Source organism: Ascaphus truei, chromosome 2 (genome assembly GCF_040206685.1).
Source record: "Ascaphus truei isolate aAscTru1 chromosome 2, aAscTru1.hap1, whole genome shotgun sequence".
Classification (NCBI taxonomy): domain Eukaryota; kingdom Metazoa; phylum Chordata; class Amphibia; order Anura; family Ascaphidae; genus Ascaphus; species Ascaphus truei.
The window spans coordinates 377,161,812-377,184,600 of NC_134484.1; the positions used below are offsets into that span (position 1 = coordinate 377,161,812).

The window sequence follows — 22,789 nt, forward strand, 5'->3', positions numbered from 1 at the left end:
CATTTGCATCATATATTTTCATTATCTTAGCATTTAACTTGTGAGTAACTGTCTGGAAATTAGCAATAGTAGGTAGTCTAAGGGCCACTCACCCCCTAGTGGTCTTGAGTTAGCCCAGAGACCGCAAGTTGAAGAGCCCTGGTATACAAACTACTCTTTTATTGTGTGTGTGTTTAAAACCCCTGTTGCATATCACAGTCATTGTATCATTTTGGTGATGAGCAATTGCACCTTTTACATACATTATGTCCCTTCTGTGGAGCCTGTATGAGGCATCTTGTGTGATTCAAACCCCTTTAAAACTTGCGCGTCTGCAGCACTGTTCCAATTCCTAAATCAGGGAGTTAGCAGCAGTCACACATCCTAACTATTCTGTATTATACATGAAATCCTCCACACCGAGGAATTATCCATATCTGTGGATTTAATTCTTACTGAAGCGATCTTGGCTTCCTATAGCTGTTTAAAATGTTCACAGATGATTCTAATTCTGGAGGATCTGAACCATCAAGTGGGATTGACAAAATCCCAAATAAAATTAGAGGAACAGCCGTGGTTTTTTTTTCCCTTTTTTCTTCGATTCTTGTAAAATGTGTTCTGTTTAGTTATGTTAAAACATTAAGGCCGTGCTATTCCCTAAGACACTTTCCGGTTCTGACATCTTATGGTTCATTCAAGTTTAATGGGATGTAAGGAGTCTTCCAGTGGAGGACGGCGTTTTAAGAGAGAGCACCACTTAATACGTTTTTCTTTTTCGAGGGCTTTACAAAGCACTAAAACACTGATCTGTTAAAGATTTTCCCTTTTTGCTTCACTTCCATTTCAAGCAAGTTAGTTAAATATAGTCACTGTTATACTGCTTTTTTGTTAATCCCTTTGGTTATGGAGAGATCTGGAGAATGTGACATCATGCTTAAGGATATATTCACTTTTATATAACCTTCATCTTTCCAAACCGGCATTCACAGTAACTTTTGAAAAAGTTACCTTTTTGAGGTGGATGTTGAGACAAAAAAAAAAATCTCAAAATCTTGTACACATTGTGCTATTTGCAGCTAAAAATACATTGTCACTCTGTGTGCATGCCCTGGTGAGAACCTAGGCTTGGCCGTAGATGTACTTATTTGACCTGCATCCTTGCAGATCGGCAGCTTTTAAACCAGATTTGCGTTTGACAGTACAAGCAATTGTATTATTGCAAGGGGGCATCATTTTCTAGGCTTCTCTGCCTGCTTGCATATTGCCATAGATTGCTTGTTTGTTACTTGGTGCCAGCACACACTGATTTTAAAGCTTTCATCCAGTTAATGTAATTTGTCTCTTACTGGAACAAAGAGCAGGAAGCATGCAATTTTTGCTTCATCAAATGAAAATTAGCAGCATGAGTTTATTGGCGTTTCAATACAGCAGGTCTAAATGTAGCTTATGGGACAGGCTATAATGTAACTCGTTTATGAATCATTCCTCTTTATAAAGATAATGACCAAGCAATTGTATTACAAGGCTATCTAGTGAACATTTAAATAATATTGCATGGCGTAGGAATGTATATATTGGCAATGAAAACAGACAAATGCACAGGAATTTAGCCTGAGGTTTTGTTTATAGGTGATAACATATTTGTTTTGTTGAAATTCTCTTCCATCATATAAATCTAATGGGATTATGTTAGGTTTCACAGGGTGTAGTTTAGTAAACATCTGTGTATTTATTTAGCATTGCAGGCCTGGTCAAAGAAAGCTTTACCGTTCAGTACTTAAAGCAGCAGTCCACACTAATCGCTGGTTTTTATAAATAAATAAGAGCAGGATGTGCTAAGGAGGCAAGATACTAACAATTATTTTACGGTAGTTCAATATATGAAGGCTTTCGGGGTGATTGCTGCTTAAAGGGGTGGGGATAGATGTGAAAAAAGGTCATTAGCTAGTTCTCCTCGGGACCAATCAGATGGTTGTGTAAAAAAATATGGGGAGCAGAGCCGTCAATATGAATTCCTTTTGTATGTGCATAAATATCACTAACCACCTTCACAGTGCTTGAAGGGATTCTGTGCCTTGCTTTGCACATTGTACATGCTTAAAATAGAGTCCCAATGCCACTTTCATTCACTGACGGAAATTAACGGTGGGGCCCTTTTGTGCTGTTCCAGCTACTTTTTTGTTTTATAGATGGAGATATATCGCTATCGCTATCCGATAATTCATTCAGAAGATATGCACATTTGAAATATTAAGTGTCTGGGAAGTTAAAATTCTGTTCTATTTTATTTAAGAGCAGAACTAGGATCAGGGCCATGTCATAGCTGCAATAGTGATCACGTGGTGCCAGAGCGTTTCTGTACCACCAGTGTAATAAAAATGGCGAGGAATATGAAGTATTTCTATCAATCTGGTACTTCAGGGGTGAATGTGGTTACAGTTTGACTTACAAATACAAAGAAATGTTTGTCTTATTAAACCCTGGGCCTGGCCTAGTTTATAGGACTGATAGAATCTAGAGATCAGAGCATCTGCTTTGCCAGAGATGGGATTAAATTATGACACTTCTGACACTTCTGACACTCAAGTAAACAGGACACCTTTAAAGGTACTTTCAAAGCATTCTGGGAAGGGTTCTACAGAGTGTTAAGGGGCGTGACTAACCCTATCATTCAAAAATTTGAAATGTGAAAATATTATGGACCTGACACCTCTTCTGAAGTATACCGGATAGGTTTTTGTAAATGTTGCAATTAAACAAGTCAAATTATGCCAAGCCCTTCATGTTTAGGAGGTGGCAAGGGATATCCATTTGAGGGCAAGTCTGTTAAAATTAGTCTCGTTACATTAGTCAAACTCGCCTGAATCTATTGATGTGATTCTCGTCAAAGTATTAGAGAAATTGATATGAAGTCTTTTATATATTTAGTCAGACTTTAAACAGCACTTTTTTTTTTTCTGTCATAAAATGTTAGACAGAGTTGATGTTGTTTTTATGGGGAAGAAAGATTACATGAGTCTCATCAAGGTAATATGAAAATCAGAATTCAACAACAAGATGTGCGTTTTGGGAGCAGACACATGAGTTCTCATCTTTCCTACACTAGTGACCTCTCTGGGAAAAACCTATGACACCTAGTCAAGTATAGGAATTTCTACTTCTGTTTTATCCTTTTTATTTTAAGAAACTATTCTGCATTTATTGTAACTGTATTAAAAGTATGTGTGCTAAGTAGCACTCCACAAAAATTAAAATATGAAAAATATAGATAAAAATAAATATGGTGCAAGGGAAAAGGGAGGAACCTCAGCCCCCCCAGGATAAGTCACAAATATCTACTATGCTTCCTAGCACAAAGTCAGACAAAATGGCAATTAGAAAAATGCAAAGTGTATTAAATATGGATACAAATACAAAGCTAGCCTCAATGTAGGCCTGGAAGGAAATCCTCACGGAGCAGAACAATATGCATCAATGAGAAGGAGAGGGAGGGAGGGAGGGTTATGGAGGGGAGACAAGGGAGTGAAAAAACACAAGGAGAAGGGGGGAGAAATAAGATATACAAAACACGTAATGAATCGGGTGATAAAAATATAAAGGGGGGGGCAATGTTTCGGGGCCTAAATCGATCCTTCTTCATGCCCGTTCCCACAGACAAGGAGTCTATGGTACTTCCAAATTATTACACCTCCATCCAATAAACCTCTCCACAAAAAAAAGGGTAACTGAAAAATATACAAAGTATGTCAAATATCCCTAAATAGGACAATATATAGCACTTGAATGAGACAGTGAAAATCAACAGAATATATAATGACTCAGAGATCCCCAAACAATAGCTACAGTTCCTACATGCTAGGGTAATAACAGTACTAAATACTAGGATAATGTCCAAATTGCAAGTTCAGATATACTGTTTGCTCAGAGTCCAAATGGAAGTGAACCAGTCAGTGTAGCAGGGAACACTGTTGGGTCAAGCAGATAAAAGCTGATAAAGTAAAAAAAATGAATGAACAATACAAATTGTCTCTTGTGTTTAGTGTCAGCAGCTCTCTTGTGAAGTCATCAGCTGATGTCATTTTATAGTCTGTTGATTTTCACAGTCTCATTCAAGTGCTATATATTGTCCTATTTAGGGATAATTGACATACTTTGTATATTTTTCAGTTACTCTTTTTAAGAATTTTTTTTGGGTGGAGGTGTAATAATAGAGAAGTACCATAGACTCCATAGGGGCCATTTAGGCCCCGAAACGTTGCCCCCCTTATATTTTTATCACCCGATTCATTACGTGTTTTGTACATATTATTTCAACTCCTTCCCCCTTTTCCCCTTGTGTTTTTTCATTCCCTTGTCTCCCCTCCATAACCCTCCCTCTCCTTCTCATTGATGCATATTGTTCTGCTCCGTGAGGATTTCCTTCCAGGCCTACATTGAGGCTAGCTTTGTATTTGCATCCATATTTAATACATTTTGCATTTTTCTAAGTGACATTTTGTCTGACTGTGTGCTGGGAACCATAGTATATATTGTAACTGTATGTTCATGTAGTAATCTTTTTTTTTTCCTGAAATCTAAAGCATTGTATTTTTATATATATTAAACCAATCTTTAATAATCTTTAATAAGTAATGCTTTGTGCTTTCAATTGGCGTGGCCGAGCAGTGACTGGCGCTGATTGCTTGATGAGGAGGTCATGTGTCCCTTCAGTGCTCCTGAAACACAAATGAATCTGTCTCTGCAAGCGCCTAGCACCCGCGAGTGTACCGGCGCTGCGTGAGCGTGGCCGGACACCTTGGCATTCACCAAGCACGGTCAGCGGCACAGAAAATGCAGCCTGAGAGATGTAAAAAAAAAAAATGGAATTGATCCCCATCACATATATAGGTCACTTCTCGTATCATATACAGTATGCATGTGACATTTCGTATTCTCAAACTGGGCGAGGAGTTTGTGCATTTAATCTAGGCTTCTACTTTTTTTTTTACTTTTCCGTTATGTTGATTAAATCTGTAGACTCACACTCCCTCCGCTTGGCCTCACTTTTACAGATAAGCGAATCTGCCAGGACAAGCCAAGCTTTCCTTTCCTGTTGTCTAAAGTGTTCAGCAATATGCTGTGTCAGGTTTTGTTACTTGTGGACATTTCTTCTTGACTTTTATTAGAACATCGGAAAAGAGAAATCACTCAGACCTATATCACTCCTTATTTCACGTTAAACGTTTGTTTTAGAATTTATGGTATATTGAATATTTTTTTCTTATTTGGGCTTGGAACAGTTTGACAACGTGCATAGAATAAACAATGTGTACTTTTTTTGTATTAAGGACTTGCCTAAATATGGAAATGTCACTGATTAGTGTTAAAGTACTTCTTAAGAATTCATAATGACTGTAATTTGCATTTATCAAAATGTATTTGAGCTCAACATTTATTTAAAAAAAAACATACTGCCAGATATCAATAGACACAGCTCCTAGCGACTGGAGTTTAAATTGAATTCTACTTTTAGAGCAACCGTAAATGATTAAATAAATTGCCCCAATTCTGAACACAACATACAGGACCCCTATAAGCTCATATTGAACCCCCAAAAAAACCACAACATATACGCATATGAGTCAAAGAGGAGTGCTACTGAGCATGGCAATATATATTTAAAACCAGAGACAGAACACGAAACACAGAGCACAGTGCTACATCCAAAGACACTAATACACGGTACAGTGCCTAAATATAGATATAGATAGATATATAGATATAGATAACTTTTGAATAATATGGTCTTTTAGTTTAAATCTTTGGCCAATTCTAAGCAGAAATGTTTTGTCTGTAAACAGGTTTTCCTCCATATCACCTGAATTGAATGACCTGTAGCATGTTCTGCATTCAAAACAGCAGGAACTTTTTCATGCCAAACTCGCATGCTGTAGGCATGAATTATGCACTCAATGTTCCCATTGGCATTACTTGGGAAATAGCTATCTTTAAGGAATATTGAGGTGGTTTAAAACTCTTTGAAACTTCACTGTACACGCTCCACTGGTTAAAGCACATTATATTTAAAGACATCACACCTTTTGGGATTCTCTCAAAACTAGAGCCATTTCCCCTTGCAAATATGAATTGAGTAACAAGATGATAGCATGCCCATTTGTAGGGTAAAGAAACGAAAAATTAGATACCCTGTACCAAAATAAATAAGTCCCAGCAATAAGGGTGTACTGAATTCAGAATAAGGTAAAAGGCAAAAGGGTTCATTTTAAATAAACATGTTGGGCATGCAAAATTGGTGCGACGTTTCGATGCCGTAAAGGATCGTCCTGGTGTTGAAATTAAGCATAAAGCAAAAGGCAAGATTCGGTGTGAGGTCACAAAAAAAGTAACCCCCAAAACAACAATCAATTCAACAAGCAATACAAAATCAACTAGAACTTCCTCTTAAAGCCCTAATTTTGAATGCTCTACAAAGGAAGCAAGAGACAATACGCTTATTGATGAGAAACAAAAATACTATCCCCAAACAAGTAATAATTGTAAATGTGATGAAATGCGCACCCAGGAGCGGAGCTGCTAGCCAGTTATTACACTCCCATGTAGCAGGAATGATGCGGAGAAATGACCACAGATTATAGTACAGCGGAACGCAGTTATAACGCTGTCCTCGGGGTCCACAGAATGAGACCGCGTTATAACCGGGATCACGTTACAAAATGTTGCAGCGCAAGGACCTACCGGCATCTGCAGCTCTCTCCTCTCTGCAGCTCTCTCCTCTCTGCAGCTCTCTCCTCTCTGCAGCTCTCTCCTCTCTGCAGCTCTCTCCTCTCTGCAGCTCTCTCCTCTCTGCAGCTCTCTCCTCTCTGCAGCTCTCTCCTCTCTGCAGCTCTCTCCTCTCTGCAGCTCTCTCCTCTCTGCAGCTCTCCCTGCTTCATCAGGCTGTGTCCACGTACGTGGCACTTATGTAGACTTTTGAGCGCAGAGGCGGGGCACATGACACACACACACCTCTACACCATAGGTGTAGCGGATCGCGCTATAACGGGGTTTTATTTAACCCCTACAGTTCCGTTGTTAAAAGCCTCAGGTTTTTAACCCCAGGAAAAAGGCATTGGGAAGACCCCTGGCAGATAGAAATGGCGGAAACTTCAAACTGTTGCGCTTGATCTTCAGTCCAGCAAACCAAAGTGGCTAGAGACCTAGGAGTGAACGAGTCTACAGTTCGTGGATGGAAAAAGGAGGAGGAGAAACTTTGTGATGCAGAGCCAAGTCCATAGAAACAGACGATGGACTGAACAGAATCGTTTGTGTCAACCTCATGACAGCCCGCTGGATAAAGCTGTGTTTCAGTGGTTTGTCCAAGAAAGATCCGAAGGCATGCCTCTGTCTGGGCCCCATCTGCAAAAGCAAGCCAAAAAGTTTGACAGCCAACTTCACACAAATGCGTCAACCTCATTCACGGCAAGTAGTGGATGGCTAAATCGCTTTAAAAGGCGACATGGAATAATTAAAACCGCTATATCAGGAAAGATATGTTCAGCTGACGAAAATGCATGCTCGTACCCTGCCCAGCTTCAGAAGGTAATTGAAGATGGTGGCTATACCGCAGAAAAGGTGTACAGGCATACCCCGCTTTAAGGACACTCCCTTTAAGTACACTCGCGAGTAAGTACATGTCGCCCAATAGGCAAACGCCAGCTCACGCATGCGCCTGTCAGCACGTCCTGAACAGCAATACCGGCTTCCTATCTGTACCGAAGCTGTGCACAAGTGGGGAGACTATAGAGCCTGTTACAAATGCTTCACTTTAAGTACATTTTCGCTTTACATACATGCTCTGGTCCCATTGTGTACGTTAATGCGGGGTATGCCTGTATAACTGCGATGAGACCGGACTGTGTTACAAAATGTTACCGAATACCACTCTGACTTGTAAGAGTGACGATCAGCGAAAGCAAGGCTTTAAAAATCTGAAAGACAGAGTGACCGTACTTTTTTTTGTTTTAACCAAAAAGAAATCACAAACTGAAGCCACTTTGTATAGGCAAGTATGAATCACCACGGTGCTTCCACCATGTGAATATGGCCTCTATGCCTTTTTCCTATGACTTCAGTAAAAATGCATGGATATCTGCCAACATTTTCGAAAAACTGGTTTCATCAGTTTGTACCTGAGGTGCGTAAACACTTACGACAACAAAGGTCGGATACCAAAGCTTTAACTGCCCATCCGTCTGCCAATAGCCTAATAAACAGAGATGGAAAAATACGAGTCAGCTACTTGCCCAAAAACACCACATCAAAAATACAGGTGCTGGATCAAGGCATTATAGCAACGTTCAAGATGAACATCCGAAAGATGCTAATACAGCGAATAATCACAGGTTACTGTTCAGTTGCTGCATTTTAAAAGAAGATAAACCTGAAAGAAGTGTTTTACATTGGTGGTGAAGCATGGGATGCAATCACAAAATGTGCATTTCTAAATGTTGGAGAAACATAACTGATGAAAGTCTGGTACCGGCTAACTGCCAAGTAGCCAGTGACGGTGAGGAAGAGAATGACTTTGAGGTCTTTACAGAGGAAGAAGTCCTCGCCGCCAATCTATTTTTTGAAAGCTACATTAATGAAGGCCTCACAGAAAATGGCATGGCCAGTGCAGAAAGAGTGCTGGAACCGTTCGTTGATAGGGAAAGTTGGGCCACGATAGAATCTTGGGTAGATGGGGACAACAGCTAATCTACCTATGAGCATATGACTGACTGACTCAAATAATCCAAAATGTTAGTAGTGAAAATCAAGATTTGGATGCAACCGAAGACGAGGAACCAGAGCCGGTACCTAAGATCGCAGAGGCGCTCACAGGTTTGCAAACTGGACTTAAATTTCTTGAAACAGAAAATATAGAATTAATTTCAATTTTACAGTTAAAACGCTTGATTACTGAACCTTGGACAATTAAGATCAATCAAAATAGAGGGGCCATTCTCCCAACAGATGATTCTCCTGGTAGCCAGAAAAGCCATTATGATCAAATGGTTGGATTCACAAGCACCTAACAAAGAACTTATAAAATCCCTCTTGGTCAAACTGATCACAATAGACAGAATATCTACCGCACAAGTAGGAGATGATCAGTATGCCAAATTTGATCGAAAATGGGAGATGATTATAAACTCTTTTCCCCAGCTAGAACAGAATAACTTCAGATGACACCCAAGATAAGATGGTAAACTAAACCGGACAGAAAACCGGATAAAGGAAATAGAAAATAAGGAGAACGTCCTGCATCACAACATGACAGAACAACATGACAGAATAGGAGTAAAAACGAAGAGCCTAGTCTAACCAGATATAACTAAAAAGAATGTGAGTCACAAGCAAGCTATGATGCAAGGTTTTGAGTTAAATGGTCGAGATATTAGATCAAGACCAGTTATAAGTTCGAGAAAAAAAATGGGTATCGCAAATATGTATTGAATTATGTAACATCATACAATAACCTATGTACATGTAAATACAATATGCTACAATGTAATATTTTGAAATGTAGCTGTAAACACCTCAATAAAAAGATACTTTAAAAAAAAAAACGCTTGATTGAAATTGTTAAAAAGAAGCAGAGATGCAATGATACAGTCAACCCTCAATAGTGGGTTTTTAATTATATATATATACACAGTAAGTATATATATATATATATATATATATATATATATATATATATATATATATATATATATATATATATATATATATGTGCTTCATTTATAATATATATATATATATATATATATATATATATATATATATATATATATATTATAAATGAAGCACTTTTAAGTTTACTCACGTTTGTTTGTTAATGTATGCTTTACTTTCGTAGTAATTGAATGAACAGGGAGTGCTTTACACTGTTTTCCCTTTTCTACAGAATTATAGCCCCATAGTTAATGTTTAAACACAAATGTAACTGAAATGTAACATGTATAAAAGCAGTTGTGAGTACAGTACTGTATCTTCAGTGTGTGTTTTTGTGGTTGGAGTAAAATGTTCTTTATTGTACAGTATTTATAAATAATGTGCAACACGATTATTGGTGTCTAAAATTTTATTGTTCAATGCACACAGACACAGACACACACAGTCCTCGCTTATCCGCTGGAATGCAAACCACCATCGAATAAGGGACTATCGGATTGCGGGTCCATGTTAATCCATGGCAGCAAATGTCGGATAAGTGGTTCTGGCATCGGATAATCCATCCAGTGGACTGCATTATGTGGAATCGGATAAGCCGTTAGATGGAAAGTGGAGCGTTGGAAACCGGGGTGGGGGGGAGGGGAAGGTAGGGGGAGGGGTTTGTGTATGTTTGTGTGTGTTTGTGGGTGTATGTAAATATGTATGTATATAGATTATAGTTTTCTTAAACATTTTCTTGTGTTTTAGTGCCTGTATTTTGACATCTAGGGAACCTACAGTATTCCATTTTAAGACCTTTTACCCCATATTTTACCAGTGTCACTAAAACATTTTTATTATCTTTATAGAGGAGGTGTTTAAATCTCTTAAATCTCTTGGGTTTAAATATCACCTCTATGCTGACGACACACAAATCTACTTTTCAACCGCCGACCTTACAACTGCTGTACAAACAAAAGTTTCTGAATGTCTCTCTACGATATCATCCTGGACAGCCCTCCGCCGCCTTAAACTTAACATGGCAAAAACAGAGCACCTCATACTTCCTCCCAAACCTGGCCCTACTTCCTCCTTCCACATTACTGTTGGAAGTACGATCATTCACCCAGTAGCCCAAGCACGCTGCCTAGGGGTCACACTCTCTCACATTCTCCTCTCACATTCAAAAAGTTTCTAAAACCTGTCGCTTTTTCCTCCGCAATATTACAAAGATACACCCTTTCCTCTGTTGCTCGACTACGAAAACTCTGACTCAGGCCCTCATTCTCTCCCATCTCGATTACTGTAACCTCCTGCTGTTTGGCCTTCCCGCCACTTACCTGTCTCCCCTACAATCTATCCTAAACGCTGCTGCCAGAATCACTCTACTCTTTCCTAAATCTGTCTCCGCGTCTCCCCTCCTGAAATCCCTCTCCTGGCTTCCGATCAAATCACGCATTTCACACTCAATTCTCCTCACTTTTAAAGCTTTACACTCAACTGCCCCTCCTTACATCTCAGCCCTAATTTCTCGCTATACACCATCCCGACTCTTGCGTTCTGCTCAAGGATGTCTTCTGTCTACCCCCTTTGTATCTAAAGCCCTCTCCCGCCTTAAACCTTTTTCACTGACTGCCCCACACCTCTGGAATGCCCTTCCCCTCAATACCCAACTAGCACCATCTCTATCCACTTTTAAGAACCACCTTAAGACACACTTGCTTAAAGAAGCATATGAATAGCACTGTGGCTAAAACTATACACATGATACATAAAGCTTGGCCCCCTGCAGACGCACTTATCTGAATGCCCCCCTATTGTCTCTGTACGTTCTTTCTACCTACAAATTAGATTGCCAGTTCCTGGGAGCAGGGATTCCTCTTCCTAAATGTTACTTTTATGTCTGAAGCACTTATTTCCATGACCTGTTATTTATATGTGTTATTTATGATTGTCGCGTATTACTACTGTGAAGCGCTATGTACATTAATGGCTCTATATAAATAAAGACATGCAATACAATACATGAACACAAAAAACAATTATGTGAGCAAGGGGATTGATGCTCTAATTGTAATTGTTGGCATGTTTGTGCTTACCATTGTTATATAAACATGGGGTGCTCAACTCCAGTCCTCAAGCCCCTCCCCCCAACAAGTCAGATTTTCAGGACAAGCCAGCTTCAGCACAGATGGCTCGATCAGAGGCTCAGTCGAAGGTTGAGCCACCTGTGCTGAAGTTGGAATATCCTGAAAACCTGACCTGGGGGGGGCGTGGGGGGTGTGCTCGAGGGCTGGAGTTGGGCGCCTCTGATATAAATGATAGACCTATTCTCCTTGTTCTCCTCCCCCCAGGTATAAGCGAGTGTTTTCAGTTGGAACGCATGCCATAACTACATACAACCCTAACACCCTTGAAGTTACAAATCAGGTATGCCTCTCTGTTACTGCTAATTATGTACTTACAGTACCACCTGGTCAACATCAGGTTTTAGCGCTCTTTGAATCAACAGCCTGCGATTGGTGAAAACTCCTCACTTTCCTCCTCCTTGAAAATGTACACGCTGCAAATGTCAAGGATACGGACTATATTGTAGCTCAGACGTTTGCCTGTGTGCATGCATCCTCTGTGAAGCGCTGCAAACATTGTTGAAACGTTATAAATAAATGTATATACATAAGGACGTTTTTGCTTGAGTCCTGTAGAAACCATGGTATGCTTATCTGTGATGTAATTAACAATGAGTAATTTTGGCCGGCCTCCATTCATTGGCTTGGTATTAGAAATCCAATCCAATGGGCTATGTTATGGTAAATGATATGACATAATCCCTCATCTGTATAAGGTACAGGTAGCACAAGGAACATTCATTGGGTAGCCCACATGTTCTCTTTAAACGGGTATATTGAAATAGAAGCAGTTAGAGATTTGGTGCTGAACAAACAAACAAGATATGAAAATAAACTAGTGAACTAAATATTTGAGTGCTTTTTTAATTCGGGATGTTACACTAATTGGCACTGTGTAATTGTTGTTTTTTGTTTTTTAAAGATGATTTAGGGTTGGAAAATATTTTCTTCTCTACCTTGCCAACATGCAACTCAAGCCATATGCCCAACTATCCAGAGTAGGATTGCTGATCATTTGCTAGAGAAGGGGACATATTTTCTCTCTCATCCCCTGTCCATGTTTGGGATATCCTCTGCATATACTGTAGGCATGCTATATGTTTCAAATTGTATAAAGTTGCTTCAACCTAATATATGGCTATTCTAAATGCATTGTTTTATTTTTATGTATCTCAAGAGGCTCCTTGGCCTGTAAGGAGCAGCTTACAGAATATTGAATATTGGCCGTGTTGGAAATCCTTCTCAATAGTTACATCTGCTGCTCCTCTTTCAAACTCCCTGTAAACATGAGACAATATTTGCCTCCTTAACTAAAAGTCGATTACAAAGGAACACATTTGTTCTGTTCTATGCAACACTACTGAATTTATTAGGATATCCAGCTTTTATAAACCTTCTTCTGTTTGCATTACAGTGGCCTTATGGAGACATTTGCAGTATCAGCCCTGTGGGCAAAGGGCAGGGAACAGAATTTGGCCTTACGTTTCGGAAGGGCAGTGGGAAAAAATCTGAAACCTTAAAGTTCTCTACAGAGCACAGAACAGAACTTCTTACAGAAGCCCTGGTAAGATATATTTCTCGGGTTAGAAAAATTAACTATCTACTCAAAAGCAATTGCTTCAGAAAATAATTTCATATAACGTATTTCCTGTGTAGATACACATGGAAAACACAGTCACACATTTGATATTATTATAAATGTGTGTGTAATTTATTTATATATCTGTTTATTTGAAGCTCTTTTTAGACTTGTGTTTGTGCACTGAGAAAACAATCTCGTGGCATATTCCTTGCAATCTTTAAAGCCTTATGGGAGACAATTAAAAGGTATTCTTGTAAATCGTCTCTTATTTTTCCTCCCCATAGCGATTCAGGACAGATTTTGCTGAAGGAAAGATCACCGGAAGGGCAAGTATCACACAGAGACACACACACCGAGACACGGGGGGATACAGACATACTGTACACACACGATTTATGCTGCACTGAGTCGGTCACTTGAAATGTACAGTGTACTGTATGCTGGTTGGTAATTTAATTAAATCCTTTGCAACATGATCATAGATTTTTACCTTTGGGCATTGAATATATGTATAATTAAAATCTGCATATTTAAACACAGCCGACACAGTTACTGTATGACTACACAATCCTTTTTTTTTTTTTTTACTTTTGCAAAAACAATATAATGTAACTAATATAAAATATTTGCAATTTTGCCATGAAACATATTTCGCTGGCTTCAGTCATTCGTACTCCATGTTAAACTTCCTTAAGGACAGATTAAGGGCCCTATTTACGAACTGCTCTCATGCCACTGTAGGACCTAAGGAAACCTACAATTTAGTGCTTAATAAAAGGGGCTAAGGACCATGTTTACTTGGTCTCCTCTTTCATTTTAGAGGTACAACTGCTACAAGCATCACTGGAGTGATGCAAGAAAACCTGTCATCCTAGAAGTGACGCCTGGGGGAATTGATCAAATTGACCCATCAAACAATCGCATCCTGTGTTCCTACGATTATCGAAATGTTGAAGGCTTTGCAGAGCTCTCTGATTACCAGGGGGGCTTCTGCATTCTCTATGGGGGCTTCAGTCGACTGGTAAGGGCTTCAGACCTTTCCTACCTTAAAGCTGCATAAGACTTTTTGGGTTTGAATATGATTTGGTAGCTGTACATTTTTTTCATGATGAAGGGTAAAGCGTTGTGCCTAATAGTTTTCACTACAGAATGAAACAGATGTGGACCACTTTATTATCTTTCTATACCTCTTTTCCCTTCTTAATGTAATACCGTTGACATTCAGTAATCTGGCTTTATTTCCCTTTCACTAGGGAATAGGTAGAAAGAGAGAACAGAAATCCTCTTTGGTGCACAATCTAAAAAGTAAGGAAGTTGGCCATGTAGGCCAACAACATCAAATTAGAAGAAAACCATATTGGTGGTCTATGGAAGCAGATAATGTCTAGAGTTAAAGCCTAACCAGTAGAAAAATTGAGCTAATAAGGGCTAGTACCAAATTGTGAGACCTGATGATGAAATGGTAGCAGGCACTTGGAATTATAAAGTGCTGCTAATGACTTGCTATAAAAACAATTTTCTTGACCCATAGAGAAACTATTAACGTGAACTAAAGAATAAAAACAGCTGCAGTGAGCAGACGTGGTTAAAACAATGTGAGGACATATGAGTGTATAAACTGCCATTGGTGTGCATTTAGGCAATCTGAATTAATTTCTTGTACAGTAGCAACTTAGTAGGTGTAATTGGAAATGATTGCCAATAGTAACCATGAGGGTGTAAATGAAAGAAAGGGTCCCGTGTGTTTGCCACATTTTGTTACCCTGTTTGAACCTACAGCTGCCCTTGAGATGCTGGTCCATGTTTATTAAGCTGTGCTATGTTTTAAAGGTGCAGTTGAAGCTGCCATTTAAAAATGTTTTTAGTTTTTTTTCCTTCATTCAATATGTGCACAATACAATCTGCACACTGACAGATGATTAGCTAAGCTGCCGATCGATCCGTTCTCCTGTAATCGATCGCTGAAGATTCGGCTCGGGGGTTCTTTAAATCACTGTTAGAGCTGCAGGAGATTCACCAAAGATGCAAAGTTCTGTGTGTAAGATCCTGTGACCAGGCAGGCACTAGATACAATTGGTGCACTGCTAAAGAGAACGCAAAAGGGGTGTGCCAGAGCCTGTCTCAGAAGAGGAAGGGGATGTGACATTGTAAAGGGTTGTTATAGAAACAAAAATGTTTGTTACATTAGAATACATTAAACATGTCTTTAAATGGTTTTTGTTTTTGTTTTTTAAATGCTACAAGTATTTTCTCATAGTACAGAACTGATTAAAAAAACCACATGTAGGATATTGCTTGAACTGCAGCTTTAAGGCTACGGCCCCAGTGCCTGCGCTGCACGCGCACCCTCGAGGCTGGCGGCGCATGCAGCTGAATTCCCCGGGCTGCAGGGGGAAAGACACTGGGAGGCGTGACGGGGGCGCGGCCATGAAGTCACCCGGCAGTTTCGCCCTCATTGTCTGAACCACCGAGGGGCATGGCCTAGCGTTCCGTCCCCCGTATCCATCTCACGCGCAGTGCGGCGGCCCCCCCTCGCAGCGGGCCCGGCCCCATTGAGGCGGCTCTTGTCCCTGCAGCGCCCGCCATAGCGAGCGCTGCAGTAGCCAGTGGCGACCAAGCCTTAGAGACCACCTGCTTTGAATTCCCAAACGCTGCTTACAACTTTCTACCGCTTCGTAAATATGTCCCTGAACGTGTTAATCTCATCTTCATAATATTATCTTCAACATTGCATTGTATTCTAAAAATGTCACTGAATATTTTGCAGCATTTATTCGCAACTGAGCAAAGAGAAGAAATTATTAGAAGTGCCATAGAGCATGCCGGGAACTACATAGGTATCTCCCTAAGGACAAGAAAAGAACCCATAGAGTTTGATTATTACACAAGCCTTCGTTTGGGAAAATATAGCAACGATGAATCCATCACGTCCTTAGCCGAATTCGTCGTTCAAAAAATCACATCAAGGCATACGGTAAGACAGATTCCAAACCCTGATAACATATGTAGCTTATGACGTTTCTTAAACCAATGTGAGTTATTCACAGCTAATGTTGGCACAAGAACTTTCAAGATCTGAAAATGTTCATGTTCCTTTATGAAGAGTACTTAAAAAGATTAAAAGGTGCAATTTATACACCGGTTATTCCAGAAGCACTATGGCTTCTAAAGTTGGATTACCAAGGAACTGCATGGGACATGCTCTTTATTTATGCTGTATATTTTAGGAGCCAGTGAAAAGATTGTTGGCACTTACTGAAACTTGCCTAGTGGAACGGGATCCAGCCACCTACAATATTGTAACGCTGAAACCACTAGGAGAGGTGAGTGTCAGCTGTGATTTTGTTGCTGTGACCTGCAGCATATTTGCTGCTGTAGGAGATTAGCTTTTGTTCCCCCGAGTAATAAATACATTTTTGGTCTTGTGCCACGAGTCTGAGCTGTCTGGGCATGGAAATGTGAATTAACACAAGATATCTATTATATCCTGGGGATTCATATCATGCTTGGTGAAGGAGCAGCAGAGCTACTTTTGGGGGATCACTTTTCAAAAAGTAACCTGCTGCAGTGTAAAATAATAGACTGTGACAGCACTCTTGCACCTGTGTAATCATTGTCTAATAGCCAACCTATGAGTGGCTAATCTGTTTTTCTGTTCTCCGTTGTCTTTTCCTCACAGATATTTGCACTAGTCAGTGACCCTGAAAATCCACAGCTTTTTACCATTGAGTTTATCAGGGGACAGATCCGTAAATATTCTTCAACTGAAAGGTAATTCTCTACCAGTAAAAGTGGTTAATGCCGGGGGAATTCTCCTTTTCTCTTTCTTTCCCTCTCTCTCTTTCCTTCTCTCTCACTCCTTTTCTCTCTCTCTCTCTCTCTCTCTCCTTCTCTGGCTTTTGCTTTACCCGTCAGATATTTTCAGAGATAGTAAATAACAATTACTTGTTGCCGAAATGTAATCAGAATTGTGAAGATGGCAGATTTGCACTTGGTTTCAAACAAAGGCTCACATATAAACTGGTCATAAAATACAGCATTGTGTGTGTGTGTGTGTGTGTGTGTGTGTGTGTGTGTGTGTGTGTGTGTATTTCATATGTATTTCTATATAAATAGTGTGTATATGTATATATAATTATTTATAGATGGACAGTGTTGCGAGTTTGAAATGTGAACTTTGAGAAGTGAGAGGCTCATCCTCATTTATTTATTGTAATCTCTGAACTGGCCAAACTTTTGCGTTTACAAACCACAAAACCTTGTAAATCTATCTTTCTTGCATCATTATTATTATTATTGATCATGTTGAAACCTTTGACCTTCTCAGAGATTCCTTACTGGCGAGCCTGTTAGATGGAGTGAGAGCTTCTGGCAATAGGGATGTTTGCGTCAAGATGACCCCAACACAAAGAGGCCAGCGCTGGGGTTTAATAAGTGTGCCCGTGGATGAGGAGGTAGAAAGCCTCCACCTGAGGTTCCTGGCCGCTCCTCCAAGTAAGATGGCTTTGCAAGCGCTATTTCTCTTTGCACTCTACAAGGGAAAGAAGTCCTACTCATGTCACAAAGTTGCAGTTCATGTTGGAGGTGAAAACTCTGTCATTGCAGCCTAAAATGCATTGTAAACAATAGAACATAGTTCCCGAAATGCAAATTACAGCGACCTTTGCCGTGTCTGTCTTGTTGAGTTCTGGCTCCGGCTGCCCTTTCACTTACAATAAATGCACAATGGATTTGTCCTTCCCAGTCGTTACAACAAACATCATTTCACAGTATACCCCCAAAAAAGTTGTTATGGGGATCCTCAGTGCCAGGTTCAACTTAAAGCTTAAGTCCACCCAAAGCATGGATTCCAAGACTGAAAGATGTATTGCACACATCCTTCAGTCATGGAATATATCCTTTCCCAAGGTACGACAATCTTATTGGTGTTTGCGGGGATTTACGTGGTATGACAGCTGGTGGGATGGTCAACAGTTCATGTTATTGGCCCTTATATACTGTGAATCCGCTTCCTCTTGCTGGAGCCGGATTTTGCCCCTTTCATTTGAGTGGAGCAGACCTCCCGAGTGCGGGGAAGCGACTTCACAACTTGCTGAATAGGAGCAATTGGGGGATATGTATCAAGTGTCGCAAACTGGAGTATTGCTTAGAAAACAGGAGCAAATTTTGTCGTTTTGACTCTGCCTCACTGATTGGCAATGTACTGTATTGGTGCTTTTCAACCATTTTGCTCCACTTAGTGTTTTGTGGGTGGGAAGGGGGCACGTTAGATGAGTAGATATTAGGTGCAATATTATAAAGAGATTTATCAAATGTTGCGCATACAATTGGGGCATTTGTCCTCTCTCATCAAATAAAAACACCTGTGGAAGAAACTTTGTGTTAATCGCTGCAAATAACAGTTGATCACGAGGAAAATATGTGAAGTAAAGAAATATAAATAATGGTGTAGCCAATAGTGAAAGTGAGCTATTATCTAAAAAAATGTGTTGGTCCCACTCACAGATTTCTTCTAGTTAGAATAGCATATCAGAGATCCACCTCTCTCTGATGGGAGCACTGCAATGGTCCCTCCTCTGAAGTATGTGTCTTTAGATCCAGTGTTTTCTTGGAAAGCAAAGTGAACTCACAATAGTGTAGTATATCCAATGCAATATATATTGCACAGAAACAGATTACGAACTTTTCACTCACATTTTATACATATGTAACATTAATTGGAGTGGACTGGTTGACGATCCCTGGCGCTCTGCCAGTCTCTGCCTGCTACCTCCTTTGCATCCGCCTACGTCACTTGCTGTGACGGCTCTAATCAGGGTGGAAGTAGCCTCTCTGGTCACTCGGCTGCCAGCACTTGGATCTCAAGTCCTCCCAGGTACAGATTCAATGCGTTTCGCTACACTTCATCAAGAATCATGCACCCTATTACCTTATTTTACTATTTATAGCCAATGACTTGCTCTAACCTATCACCCAATTGTTATATACAAGATTACTTAATGCAGGTGTTAGTGACGATTCAAGCATATTCTGCTGTTCAACACACAACGGCTGATCCTTACCTGGAAGGGGACCTAGTACTTTGGGACCAGAGAACGGCCCAACTCAAGGGTTTAGAGCTGCTTTATTTTCACCTCACATATATTACATATTTTGTCTTTTCACATTTTGGTGAAGGTTTGATACATTTACTGAATTTGAGGTATTTGTATTGTGTATGTTTTATTCTGTATTGATACACTATATATTTGGGTAATAACACTTAGTTTTTATTGGTTGTACTTGGCAGTTAAAAACCTATTAGTTGTAGAAGTGCCCGGTTACACTCCTCTTTTTTTTTTTTTTCCAGATAAGTTGACACAGATGAACATTTTTGCTTCATTGTTTTGTAGCAAATTGCTCATCTTGATACATGTCCCCCAATGTCATGATAAAGAAAAGTGGCTGGTGTACTGGATATGGAAGCAGGTTTATTTTTTTTGTATGGTACTGTATAGAACTGGAGGCCTGTTGGCGGCATTGTGTATGACGGTCTGAAATGGGCACCTTTATGTTAGAGAGCTGCGACATCCCTCATTGCTCTGTTCCCTGTGATCAGGTGGATTAGATGTTTCCATGATATATATATATATATCCATGATACTGGGATGAGGAAATTGACTGGTATATAACATGACACTCACATTTTAAAGCCCATGATTTCTACCTTTCCAGACGGCGTTTTTGCTGATGCAGTATTTAGATTCAACTCTAATGTCTCTTACAGTGGAGTGCTGCATGCTGTAACACAAGATGTAAGTTGACTAAACTATCTTTTCATTAAACATTACCATTATAATTACTGTAGAACTTGGATGCGTATACAACATATTGAATATTGAGGCAGAGCTGCCACATGGGTTTTGTTGACACAACTGGGTTAAAATTTTTATTCTTCCAACAATTTTAACTGTTGCCTGTGATTTCAAATTATAGTGACTATCACAACCCTAGAGAGGTTTGTCATGTGAGTCGCTGTCAATGGGAAATATTAGTTCCACATTGAGTTCCGCTAAACCACCCAATCTTCTTGTTAAATAGTAATCCTCTACCAACTACATTGAAGATTAGCAACTGCACGTTATTCTTTTTGAGTAACAATTGTGCAGTTACTCAGTGTGAAATATGGGATCAAAATGAGCACTGACATCTGCTCTGTATAAAGAAAGCTATCATTACAAGACGCTCCAGCTGAAAGCTGTCCTGCACTGTCTGCGGGCAAGCACTCGTTATTTTACTGTTACGCCGGCCTGCGGACAAGCACTCATTATCTTAGTTACACCATGCAGCATGTTTCATTGCATACGTTGTTATTTCAAGTGTGACACAGCAGTGTGTTTAATCAGATGAATAAATGTTTCCCTATTCCAAAAATCTATTACTAGAGAAATTAAATGTACATGTAAATTAGCTAGTTGTCTGCATAAAGTAGGAAGCTTTCAGAAAAAAACACATTAATATGTATTCCCTGACTTCTGAATTAGTAGTTACTTGCAAAGTGTACACAATGCATGTTCTACGTCTTATCAAAACTGCCTTATAACCTATTGGAACTACTTGGAAAACCTCTATATCTTTGTATGGTTATGGAGCTCTGTGGCATGTAACTAAATTAGTGATTGGTTTATTATTGCCTCTATGCTGTATCTGTCTCTCCAGACTCTCTCTGCTTCCCTACATACTGTAGTTAATCATGTATTTGAGATATGAGTTAGTGTTTAACTCTGACTTAATCTAGTCCCTTAACTTGTGCTTCCATTCCAGAAGTATGGTACTGTCTTGTTACATTTTGTGTACCTTACTTTAAGAAAACTGCATTTTTTCAAAACAAAACGCAGCTTTCGGGTTACGAAAGATGCACAACTTTGCACATTATTTTGGAGTTATTGAAAGTAGTAATCCATCTTAAATTTTAAAACGTACTGAATCACAAAATGCACTCGTACTGTCATAGTATCATTTTCATTTTTAACTGTGTAAGCGGACGCTTGATTTTTTTACCCTTGGATCCTAGCTCAAATATGCAGTCCCGTAGTATATATAAACACATAGTATATATAAACAAAAAAACTCTAAAAACATTAGGAAAGTGCTTCTATGGATACCCTTTGTCTCTGTTTTTCATCTCTCTGCTTCTCATTATGCTGTTTTTAAGCATTCCTGTTGTGCTAACTACTGCACCCCTGAGCTGCTTTATAGAAATGTTTTTTTAAAAGTAAAAAGTAATTTACATGCTTTAGCGGTTTATGTAGTGTGTGTGTGTGTGTGTGTATATGTATATATATATCTCTCGCTATCTCGCTATCTCTCTATCGTATGTCAATCTGCTGCTTCAGCCGATATAGGGTAAGCTCCTTAATCTCTTCAGGGGTGGATGGTCTAGCACTGTAAGGGTTATAGAAGCAGTCTTATGGTCTTCTGAATTGCGTTAAACGTATAACCTAAAACTGTCTTTTGGAACAGGGCCTGTTCTCTGAGAACAAAGAGAAGCTGATTAATAATGCTATAACATCCCTGCTATCCCAAGAAGGGGATCTAGTGGCATCTAATGCAGAACTTGAAAGCCAATTCCAGGCAGTCAGGCGATTAGTGGCTTCAAAAGCTGGATTCCAGGCCTTTACTCAGCTGCTGAAGTAAGTGGCTAATCAGCTTGTCATTGTGAAAATCTGTCTTCTGCTTCTGTCTCTCTTACAAAAGGGTTCACTTAGTAATGTCAGATCTGTTTTAAAGAGAGTTTAATAGACTTTCTCGGGTATTAATATTTTATAGACTGCTGTCCATAGGGCTAATTTAAAAAAAATGTTCCTTGTACTGCCAGTTTCTTACAGGCTAATTTCAATGTCTGTCTTAATATACTAAAGGAACTTGCCCAGAGTGGTATAAGGTTGGTACGGAGTGTTGAACTGCAGTCGGTCTTTGTAAGAGGTCATTCTTCTAACCATACACACACTCGATAGACTCTTTGTGGTCAGATGCCAACAACACATTACTGTCAGGTCAATGCACTCACGAGCCCTATGGCAGAGAAGGCATTTACCTATGGATAACACTGTATAGTACAAACGCAACCAGAGTTGAGAATGATTGATTGTTTATTTACTTTGCACAGGATGATTGCTAATATTTTGGCATACCGTATCACATAGCGGCATTATTTTTTTACCTAATTGGGTATTTCCTGGTTGGTATTGACCAAAAAATGGAGGTCAGAGATTGAGATGGAGATAAAATCCCTTTTAAAGTATTGTCTGAAGCAGGCTGGAAACATAGGAAGCTTGATGCTATTAAGACTCAGATACTTTGCAGATCTTAATTATCTGTGTTTCTATTGACTTTTTTATAAATTGACATCCTTGCCCAATACACTTTTGGGACAGAGGCA

At 39.5% G+C, this 22,789-nt stretch overlaps 1 protein-coding gene across 4 annotated transcripts in view; it reads left to right on the forward strand.

Annotated features, from left to right (window-relative positions):
- DNAJC13 (DnaJ heat shock protein family (Hsp40) member C13) overlaps positions 1-22,789 on the forward strand; it is a 134,641-nt gene that overhangs the window by 42,253 nt on the left and 69,599 nt on the right. For 3 of the 4 annotated variants that reach the window (XR_012799256.1, XM_075587104.1, XM_075587105.1), the window contains exons 3-12: positions 12,012-12,087; positions 13,201-13,350; positions 13,653-13,694; positions 14,189-14,389; positions 16,136-16,342; positions 16,596-16,691; positions 17,048-17,139; positions 17,696-17,862; positions 20,083-20,162; positions 21,871-22,040. Coding sequence is in view for 3 of the 4 variants with exons in the window: in XM_075587104.1 (XP_075443219.1) it covers positions 12,012-12,087; positions 13,201-13,350; positions 13,653-13,694; positions 14,189-14,389; positions 16,136-16,342; positions 16,596-16,691; positions 17,048-17,139; positions 17,696-17,862; positions 20,083-20,162; positions 21,871-22,040 (1,281 nt within the window). In the remaining variant the exon portion in view is untranslated. The remainder of the gene's footprint in view (positions 1-12,011; positions 12,088-13,200; positions 13,351-13,652; positions 13,695-14,188; positions 14,390-16,135; positions 16,343-16,595; positions 16,692-17,047; positions 17,140-17,695; positions 17,863-20,082; positions 20,163-21,870; positions 22,041-22,789) is intronic. The other variant, XM_075587106.1, reaches the window with a different exon arrangement.